Below are 11711 nucleotides of genomic sequence, written 5' to 3' on the forward strand. Positions count from 1 at the left end.
CAGTTAGCATCATTTGTTTTTTGTGCTGGAAAGAACTTTATAACTAAAATTAAAAACCGTTTGCAATGTATGAAAATATTTTTTTTTTATGTTTCATACATTTAATATAAATGAATGATGCATTACTTAATTTACATTTGCAAGTAATTATTTCATAAGGGTTTTTTTTGTTTGTTTTTTACATTCTGGCTTCATTGCCTAAAAGATACAAAATTGAACCCCCCCCCCCCCGCCCCCAAGTTGATTTTTCTCCCAGTTAATCGCTGACCTACTGTATGCCTACTGGATTGGGGTTTATGCTTGAGTGGGCATTTACACCAGGTTGTGAGGTGGAAAAAGTTGTACAATATGCATCTAGTACAAGCTGTGGATACCTACTTTATTGAGGGTTTATTGAGGGTGGCTTAGACCTCCTCACTAGCTCTGTTTGATAGCAGTGGGAGTCAATGGCTCCTTCTGCTGTATCTGAACTAATGAGGAGCTAGGGACCCAAGGGATCCTCAGTTCTTTTGCACATCGCCGGATAGAGATAGGGCTCAGTTATGTATTTGGGGGGGCTGCAGGGTATGTTTGGCATATTCCACTCTATACAGTTTTATACAGACTCATCCTCCAGCTCCTCTTCCTCAATCCTATATTCCTGGGTGGTCAACTTGATACTATCTTCCAAACCTCATCCTTCTCACAGGACCACCTGTTTAGTTTAGTGAGGTATTCCAATTTAAACTGAAGTCATCAGAATCCTCCACTTTCACCAACCGTGGCTTGGTCTGTTTCCTTCTGCCAGCAGGATTTTGATTCCTGCTGACAAGCTGACTGAGCACTGGACTCAACACTGCCTCAGGGGTTTGAACTCATCCTGTTAAATTATTAGACATGTGCATTCATTTTCGTCCGAATTTCAGGTATTTTTGTTTTCATTTTGACAACCTGTAGTTGAATGTGCCTAACCTAACTCTATTAGTCCAAGATTATTCGACATAGAGAGAAAATATTTGACATTATAGAAACATGAAAATTGGACAAAGCAGCTAAAAACATACGATTGCCACAAGCCGACATTTACGGTCAAATGCTCCACCCATAGGCTATAGAATAATTCTAATGTTGTTTGACTAGTAATAATAAATTATAATTATAATTATTACTAGTCAAACAACATTAGGATTCCACTATAGCTTGTGGGTGGAGCATTCAACCGGAAATGTATGATCACGGCGTCATACAGTTTAGCTGCTTCGTCAAATGTTCTTAGAACATCCAACAGCGGGAGGAGTCTAGTGATGGACCATGTCCGCACCTAACATGTCCAGGTGAGGATCGGGTCTCCTCTCATTGCCGCAATGATGCTGTGTGTCCCTCCTTGGTGTTGCCTTTGGCGTCCCTGCTCTCGCGCCCCCTACCCTTGATACCTGCAGCGGTGTCCTTGCTGGAGCTGTGTGTGGACAGAGGCTTCTCTGCCCCGAAGACAGTCCGAGCAAGCGCTGGAATCCTCGGTGAAAGACTCTGACAGCGAGCTCGTGAGAGGGGTGGTCAGGATCCCGAGTGAGGTCAGAGATCTCTGGAGAAACCGGCAGCTGCTGCCCAATGAGATACAGTGCTCCTAGGCTTACTGGGGCTGAGTGACCGGCCGTAGCCAAAAGAGGAGGACAATCCCAAGACCAATAAGGGATGAAAGTACACTAACGCCAATGGAAAAGTTCTGCAAAAAACAGTAAAGCATTGTATTTCACGGGTATATGAAATTCTCTCAGAAACGGAGGGGCTCGTGCCATCTCATCAGGCACAAAAAAAAGAACATCCAACAGACACCATAAGCCTTCAATAGACAGATTCAACCTTAATTAATTTGGATTTTTGGACAAATAAACTTTTTTTAACGAAACAAAAGAAATAAAAACTAATTTCGGTAGTAACTAAATACATTTATTTTTCCTCTTGAGTATGGGGATACCACATATTTGAGACTTTTTGACAGCCTAGAGGGGCCCAAAATTCAGGGAGCACCTTTGGGCTTTAAAGAAGCATAAATTACAGTATTTCCTAACTACCTGTCATATTTCTTGAGTCCCAAGTGCCAGGACAGGAGAAACAAAATGACCCCATTTTGGAAAGCAAATACTAAAGATATTTTCTGAAATTCATTGTGTGTCTGTTGAAAGTGTAATTCTTTTGGCACGACTGTTTGGAAAATGCAGGAAAGAAAATGAAAATGTATTTTTTCTACTCAAAGTTGTTTCTAACATATATTGTAGGTGTATTTAGAATTACACCCCAAAACACACCTTATATGTCAAGCAAGCCTAGCTTTTATTTTCTGTTATTTTCTTATTTGTACCCAATCTTTTAGTGGCTCTACAAACGGTATACCTAGTGCAGTAGTGGAAGCCTGAACCATCAAGAAAGGTAGATTTTTTTAAGAGGGTTTGGAACATTGGGGGCAATCAGATTTTGCAATCCTGGGGCCTTCCAATAGATGAATTTGTGCTTTGGGGGTAATGTTAATTGGAGATCCTTATCTTTTAGAAGAATAGGCCAAAAGTCGCCCCAAGTCGCCTCAGGTCGGACAACACACAGAACTCAATGTTAGGCAATGACTGCCGTCTTTATGGACACTACTGAAGTCGTTCCGACTTCAGAAAAGGTTCCTGTACTACTTGTATCCGACCTCTGGGCGACTTGCATCCATTGAATTCAATGCAAGTCGCCTCCAGGTCGGATTACAGTACATACTGAGGCGACTTAACAGGAAACTGAAGTGAAATTATCATACAGCCAGCCCCCTCCTGCTCAAACACAGCCAGCCCCTTCCTGCTCTGCAAGAGAATACCTCCATTTTTATTGCTCTGATTGCTCTGTTCTGTCCTGTTTTGTTCCTAAACTTCTGCAAAATGTCTAGCAGAGCCATGAATACCAGGGAGGTGGTGGACAATGAGGCCCTAATTAGGCATATTAGGGCTAGAAAATGCCTATACGATAAAAAAGATCCTGCTTACAAGGATCATGTGAAGAGGGACCATGCCTGGGTTGAAATATGTCGGCTATTCTTCCCAGATTGGGATCTCTTGTCAGAGACTGACCGCAGTGAAAAATGTAAGTAAACATTTTTATATTTCTCTCTGTTATCTTTGACTTGTCATGATGTTTGTATTTCCAGATTTATCTGTGCAGAATAGGTACCTGCCAGAAGTTTTGTATTGTCCACTTGCCACGACTACTGCCACAAGTTGTGTATTGTCCACTTGCCACGACTCCTGCCACAAGTTGTGTATTGTCCACTTGCCACGACTACTGCCACAAGTTGTGTATTGTCCACTTGCCACGACTCCTGCCACAAGTTGTGTATTGTCCACTTGCCACGACTCCTGCCACAAGTTGTGTATTGTCCACTTGCCACAACACCTGCCAGGATTGCCACGTGACGTGCCACGTGTGCCACGTGACGTGCCACGTGACCCGCCACGAGTGCCACGTGACCCGCCACGAGTGCCACGTGACGTGCCACGTGTGCCACGTGACCCGCCACGAGTGCCACGTGACCCGCCACGAGTGCCACGTGACGTGCCACGTGTGCCACGTGACCCGCCACGAGTGCCACGTGACCCGCCACGAGTGCCACGTGACCCGCCACGAGTGCCACGTGACGTGCCACGTGTGCCACGTGACCCGCCACGAGTGCCACGTGAACCGCCACGAGTGCCACGTGACGTGCCACGTGTGCCACGTGACCCGCCACGAGTGCCACGTGAACCGCCACGAGTGCCACGTGACGTGCCACGTGTGCCACGTGACCCGCCACGAGTGCCACGTGACGTGCCACGTGTGCCACGTGACCCGCCACGAGTGCCACGTGACCCGCCACGAGTGCCACGTGACGTGCCACGTGTGCCACGTGACCCGCCACGAGTGCCACGTGACGTGCCACGTGTGCCACGTGTCCCGCCACGAGTGCCACGTGACGTGCCACGTGTGCCACGTGACGTGCCACGTGTGCCACGTGACCCGCCACGAGTGCCACGTGACCCGCCACGAGTGCCACGTGACGTGCCACGTGTGCCACGTGACGTGCCACGTGTGCCACGTGACGTGCCACGTGTGCCACGTGACCCGCCACGAGTGCCACGTGACGTGCCACGTGACATGCCACGTGTGCCACGTGACCCGCCACGAGTGCCACGTGACCCGCCACGAGTGCCACGTGACGTGCCACGTGTGCCACGTGACCCGCCACAAGTGCCACGTGACGTGCCACGTGTGCCACGTGACCCGCCAAACTGCACATTCCAATTATACTTCAGATAACAGCAATGCTAGTGGTGCATTGATTGGATCAAGGGATCATTAATTAGGGTATTTAAATGTTCTATGAATCATTGCAAGCAATTACAATTGTTTCAAATATTTTTTAATAGTTCAGCAATCATTTTTAATTAACTATATAAACATAGGCAAAGTAATTATTACAACATTTTCATGTCAAAATTTACAATAAAAGACATTAACTATAACGGAACATATCGTGAACTAATTGTAAAATCAATACCTGCAGGCTCTAGAGAACAGTACAGCAAAAACAACTGATCATAATAGTAATCAAGTTATGAAATGGCGTCCACTTGCCATTCTATTTCACCAGCCGGTGAAACAAAGTATGATGTGAATTGATTGCGCACAGTTGCACCGTCACTGGATCCCCTCGTAGCAGTGATGTGTGCACTTTCCAGGTTGTGCATGAGTGAATCCTCAAAACAATAACCATCACGTATTCGAACATAATTGTGCAGCACACATGCTGCTTTAACAGCAGCAATTGCATTTTCCACGTGCAAGGCTATTGGTGTATGTAAAAAACGCCATTTATTGGCAAGAATGCCAAAACTGCACTCAACCACCCTTCTTGCTCTTGTTAAACGATAATTGAAAATCTTCTTCTCAGTAGTGAGGTTCCTATTGGAATATGGCCTCATAAGGTGTTCTCCCAAGGCAAAAGCCTCATCTCCAACAAAGACATAGGGTAGTGGGGGTTCAGTTGTGCCTGGAAGTGGACAATTTGCAGGAAGATCGAGTTGATCCTCTCGTAGCCTTTGCCCAAAGGAGGAATTCGCAAAAATACGAGCATCGCAGGTACTTCCATAGGATCCTACATCTATGTAGGTGAAACAGTAATTTGAATCCGCCACGGCAAAGAGTACAAAGGAGCAATATTTTTTATAATTAAAGTACATACTTCCAGTTCCAATAGGCTTAATGACACGCACGTGCTTCCCATCAATAGCTCCAATACAATTGGGGAAATTGCACCGACTCCAATATAGATTAGCAATGTCCCGCCAATTCTCCTGTGTAGGTCTCTTCATAACGATGTTGTTCAGAACGTCCCATAAAATTTTGCTGGTTTCACGGATAATCAAGCTTATTGTTGACTTGCCCACCATGAACTCGAAATGAAGGCTTGCTATAGAGTGACCGGTTGCCAGGTATCTAAAATAAAAAATACATAAATGATTATGTTTCTGTTTATATTTTGCAGTAACCGTTTTACAGACACGATGGAAGGGTCTGAGGGACTGCTTCAAGCGCCACCTACGGAGACTGCACGAGGGCAGAAGTGGCTCCGGAAGTAGGCGCTTTGTTCCTTATGTCCACGCCGAGGAGCTGCAGTTTCTGTTGCCTTTTATGGAACCGAGAGAGTAAGCTAACATCTTTCATATTTCACAAGTGATATACTGTAACGTTCTATATATAAATTGTGCTAAAATTTGTATTATATGTTTTATGCAGAACACAGTCGAGTTGGGGTGAGGGACAGCAGTCACGACGTGAGGCATCATCACAGCCATTGCATGAGGCAGCATCTGCAGGAGCAAATCTGGATGTGCCAGTACATGAGCCACTTGAGGCAGCTGATGAAATATTTTTACCGCCTTCTCCCCAGCATGATCTCCAAATTGCATCTTCACAACAGGTTGAGCTGCAACAGGTGTCCCAACTCGACCTGCCCAATGTGGAGCAGCCCCAGGTGGAGCAATCACCAAATCAAAGGGCACCATTGCTTAGATCTAGCCGGCCTGTTGGGGGATCCAGGGGAGCCCAAACGATGGAGCGATTTGCCAACCTAATGGACCGCCTAGATAGGAAGTTGGAAACACTTGAGACAGAGGAGAGTGCGTTTGGGGTGATGGTGGCTTCTATGCGCAAGAGAGTGCCAGATGGACGTAAAAATCTTGTCCGAAAAGATATCATGGACATTTTAGAAGCAAACATGATCACTCCTAATTCCACCAATCAGAGTGTTATGCTTCCAAACCCACCATGCCCACCAGGACCTTATTATAATATGCCCAACCCTCCACCACCCCGTACCCACCCCTACTACCCCCCTCGCTTCCGTCCATACACGGATGAGTATGGAAATGCTCTGACTTCTGCCAATGCCCCGATCCCCTATCCATCACCATCCCCGATTTTTTCATCCCATGATGTACCTAATAATCCAATATTGATGCCATCCACACCATCCCCAATGCCTTCCACCAGCTCCAATCTAACATATCACCAGCTATAATTTGGTTCTTTTGTTTACAGTTTTTTCGAATGTTTTTCTACTTTTGACTTGTTGTTCGTTGTTGTTCCTGTTAATTAAAGTTTTTTTGGTGATTAAAATGTTTAGAACCTACTCTTTTCTAAATCTAAAAATATATTTGGAAAGATTGTGTTATTATTATTCCACAAAAATTTGGGTATGCTACTAATGTGCATATAAAATACTTTACCTTAGTGTAATAATAAGTCTTTCAGTGCTTGAGATACTCCTCCTGTATGATGTATTCTGTCGCTGAAGATGGATGTCAACCAGACCAAGCAATTCGTCAAAACTGCAATACAAAACCCCAAAAAAATTGTCATTTACAATATTATAAATCACAAATCTAAACCAATTGGTAGCTACACACACACACACACACACACACACACACATTGCCGCTTAGCCAACCATATGCAAATATGTGGCCTCTCACAAACACCAGGGTTTCTGCTGGGGGAAGGTGACATGGCAAGTGGACAATACTCAACTTTAATGCCGAAAAGTGCTTGACATTTGGCTACACATATCTCGGGGTCCCTTGTAGTTATAGATCCCAAATTTGGTAATTTTTTAGTGCTAGATCTACTGTGTTTGCAGACAGTTGAGGTTTCTAGCTATACTTGGCCACGGGATCCATGGCCCCAAAGTAGTGTCGCAAAATGTCATTCTCTGCTACATAAACATAATTGCCATATTGTCCATATTTTGGGGTCACTTGGTGCTTGGAATCTCACAACTTGTGTCCGGTCACATGGCTCACACGGCACATAACATGACTCACATGGCACATCAATGGGGTTCATGGGGCGGGTCACGTGGCACATCACGTGGCACGTCACGTGGCACACGTGGAGGATCACGTGGCACTCGTGGAGGATCACGTGGCACACGTGGCACATCACGTGGCACACGTGGCACACGTGGAGGATCACGTGGCACTCGTGGAGGATCACGTGGCACACGTGGCACATCACGTGGCACACATGGCACGTCACGTGGCACGTCACGTGGCACGTCACGTGGCACACATGGCGGGTCACGTTGCACACGTGGCACGTCACGTGGCACACGTGGCACGTCACGTGGCACACGTGGAGGATCACGTGGCACACGTGGAGGATCACGTGGCACTCGTGGAGGATCCCGTGGCACACGTGGCACATCACGTGGCACACGTGGCACACGTGGAGGATCACGTGGCACACGTGGAGGATCACGTGGCACTCGTGGAGGATCCCGTGGCACACGTGGCACATCACGTGGCACACGTGGAGGATCACGTGGCACTCGTGGAGGATCACGTGGCACACGTGGCACGTCACGTGGCACACATGGCACGTCACGTGGCACACGTGGAGGATCACGTGGCACTCGTGGAGGATCACGTGGCACATCACGTGGCACACATGGCACGTCATGTGGCACGTCACGTGGCACACATGGCGGGTCACGTTGCACACGTGGCACGTCACGTGGCACACGTGGCACATCACGTGGCACACGTGGCCCACGTGGAGGATCACGTGGCACTCGTGGAGGATCCCGTGGCACATCACGTGGCACACGTGGCACACGTGGAGGATCACGTGGCACTCGTGGAGGATCACGTGGCACGTCACGTGGCACACATGGCACGTCACGTGGCACACGTGGAGGATCACGTGGCACTCGTGGAGGATCACGTGGCACTCGTGGAGGATCACGTGGCACACGTGGCACATCACGTGGCACACATGGCACGTCACGTGGCACGTCACGTGGCACACATGGCGGGTCACGTTGCACATGTGGCACGTCACGTGGCACACGTGGCACGTCACGTGGCACACGTGGAGGATCACGTGGCACTCGTGGAGGATCCCGTGGCACACGTGGCACATCACGTGGCACACGTGGCACACGTGGAGGATCACGTGGCACACGTGGAGGATCACGTGGCACTCGTGGAGGATCCCGTGGCACACGTGGCACATCACGTGGCACACGTGGAGGATCACGTGGCACTCGTGGAGGATCACGTGGCACACGTGGCACGTCACGTGGCACACATGGCACGTCACGTGGCACACGTGGAGGATCACGTGGCACACGTGGAGGATCACGTGGCACTCGTGGAGGATCACGTGGCACATCACGTGGCACACATGGCACGTCATGTGGCACGTCACGTGGCACACATGGCGGGTCACGTTGCACACGTGGCACGTCACGTGGCACACGTGGCACATCACGTGGCACACGTGGCCCACGTGGAGGATCACGTGGCACTCGTGGAGGATCCCGTGGCACATCACGTGGCACACGTGGCACACGTGGAGGATCACGTGGCACTCGTGGAGGATCACGTGGCACGTCACGTGGCACACATGGCACGTCACGTGGCACACGTGGAGGATCACGTGGCACTCGTGGAGGATCACGTGGCACACGTGGCACATCACGTGGCACACATGGCACGTCACGTGGCACACATGGAGGATCACGTGGCACTCGTGGAGGATCACGTGGCACACGTGGCACATCACGTGGCACACATGGCACGTCACGTGGCACGTCACGTGGCACACATGGCGGGTCACGTGGCACACATGGCGGGTCACGTTGCACACGTGGCACGTCACGTGGCACACGTGGCACGTCACGTGGCACGTCACGTGACACTCGTGGAGGATCACGTGGCACTCGTGGCACGTCATGTGGCTCACGTGGCACGTGGACAATGCACAACTTGTGGCAGGTGACGTGGCAAGTGGACAATGCACAATTTGTGGCAGGTGACGTGGCAAGTGGACAATGACATGCAGCTTATGTACTTGCCTTGCGATGGACATCCGTGTATAGTTGGAAAACTTGTCCTCAAAAGCACGCAAGTTCTCGTACATAGCCCAGAACTGCCCTCTGTTAGGTCTATTGACAATGATTGGATGGATCCAGTAGCGACGTCTTCTTCTCATCCTCATCCTTCGCTTCCTTTCTTCTTCTTCCTCTTCCATCAACACTGCCAACCCAGCAGTTATGACAGCTGACATCAAATAACGCAACGAGAGCATTTTGGACACAGCACCAGGAAACAGGGAACCAGGAAACAGGGAATAGGAAGAAAACAGGAACAAGAATTATGTCACAAGAGCAGATAAGCTCTCATTGGCCACTTGTACACTATCCTTTGCTGGAGGCGACTTGTAAGTCGCCCCAAGTCGCGCTTGAAGTCATCACAAGTCGTTTTGAAGTCGTCCCAAGTCGTGCTGTGATCTAAACTCAAGTCGTGTCCAAGTTGCCTGACTCAAGTCGCCTACAAGTCGTGTTGCCCCTGTGTGAATGGGCTCTAAAGATTTTTTCAATTTGTTTGTATTGTTTGTGAAACCCTGCTATAAAAGCTACATCTCCTTTAATTTTTTTTTTCTTGGTGGTTAAGAGTGATTGTGTATCCATTATAGAAACTTGATCCAGCACTTTGACCAATGTCTCCAATGCAATAAATGCAATCGCAATTATGCCTTATTTGCATATATTGTCCCATTGGGATAGCCAATAGATGTGGTCTGGTACTGTTCAGGGGGGGGGGGGGGTGCTCTCTCATCTTCCCTGTTTTCCTGCGGCCTGCCAGGTTACATGCTCAGATAAGGGTCTGGTATGGATTTTGGGGGGACCTCTACGCCATTTTAAAAGAAAATTTGGTGCAGGGTTCCCCTTAATATCCATACCAGACCTGAAGGGCCTGGTGTGGATTTTGGGGGGACCCCCACACTATTGGTAATGGACTCGGTGGGGGGACCCATGCCATTTTTTTCAATGAGTTTTATCTATATTGCCAAGACCCGACAATTCATTACAGCCAGATAGAAAACAGCCAAAAGCAAAACGCTGTGCTAGAGAAAGGATATGAATGTCCAAAAAATTAAAATAAATCAATCGGTAGAGCAGCCAGCACTTAGAGTATTAGAATACAAGAAAACCCCTAAATCAGTGAAAAAAGCAGCGCTAAGTGATAAAACAATAGTGAAAAGAAAAATTTACATAAATAATAATATATCAAGAGATATGCTGGATTAATAGCACAAACTCTGCTTAAAGTGGTTGTAAGATTAAGATTAAGGCTTACCTGTAGGTCCAAGAAATATCTCCTAAACCTATATGGTTTAGGAGATATTTGCCCGAAAACAGGCACTGCTGTCTACGGCGCATGTGCCATAGACAGCGGCGCGCAGGCGCACTGAGCGCGGCATTCTCAACGACGGAGCAGCCGCGCGTGTCGGCTCCCGTGTGCATGCGCGGGAGTGATGTCGTCACGGCTTCGCCGAATGACAGCGGCGGAGCTGCGAGACCCCACCAAGAAGATGGATGCGGCGGACTACAGGGGACAGCGGTGACTTCGCTGACTCCTTTGTCAGGTAAGTGACACATAATGGACTACTATGCGATGCATAGTAGTCCATTATGCTTTGCCTTTGCAGGGAATCAAAGAGGAAATAAACTCATCAGGGTTTACTTCCTCTTTAAGTATAATAGATTTGCACACTAGAATTAAGCATATATAATAAACATCAGGGAAAAAAATTATTATTTAAAGTGACTAAAAATATTTGGTGAAAAAATGCTAAAAGTGAAAACTAAAGTATAAACATCAAATATTACAAATATAGTAAACATCAGTCCATAGATACAAGTCCTTAGGTGAATTGCCAACGAAGATCAGTGAGTATGAAATCCCTTTGCCAAGTGGAAAAACACCCAGGAAGTGAGCAAGTATTCTCCTTACCGACTCCAAAGACCAATAGACTGGTCTCAGCAAGCCCAGGGAATTCGGTCTCCCAAAAACCTAAGCTGCAATACAGCTGATCCTGGATCGGTACCACTCAGGAAATAAAAATAATAAAAGCTCCCATTGTGTGGTATTTAAATAAAGAATTTAATAAAAATAAATAGATCACACTTACAAGAAAGTTGCAATATAACACGGTATAAAATCATCGGTGTTCCATAACACTCTCCCTGCTCGCTGTCCTCTGCAAAGCTACACCTCCAATGAGGCAAACGTGATGACGTGAAAGCACCTCCTTACGTGGCGTTTCGTCACAAGCGGACGTCGTCTGGGGATTGGCTGAGGCTTCTGAGTCATAACAAG

At 47.7% G+C, this 11711-nt stretch overlaps 1 protein-coding gene across 1 annotated transcript; it reads left to right on the forward strand.

Moving 5' to 3' along the window:
• Nucleotides 1-2554: 2554 nt before the first annotated feature.
• Nucleotides 2555-6621, forward strand: LOC143996625 (uncharacterized). Its single transcript, XM_077491791.1, has 3 exons — nucleotides 2555-3093; nucleotides 5531-5690; nucleotides 5782-6621. The coding sequence occupies exons 1-3, from the start codon at nucleotides 2892-2894 to the stop codon at nucleotides 6563-6565; spliced, it is 1146 nt and encodes a 381-aa protein (XP_077347917.1). The 5' UTR covers nucleotides 2555-2891; the 3' UTR covers nucleotides 6566-6621.
• Nucleotides 6622-11711: the final 5090 nt, after the last annotated feature.

Source organism: Lithobates pipiens, unplaced genomic scaffold (genome assembly GCF_037356315.1).
Source record: "Lithobates pipiens isolate NorthernLeopardFrog02 unplaced genomic scaffold, aLitPip1_a1.2 Scaffold_19, whole genome shotgun sequence".
Lineage (NCBI taxonomy): Eukaryota > Metazoa > Chordata > Amphibia > Anura > Ranidae > Lithobates > Lithobates pipiens.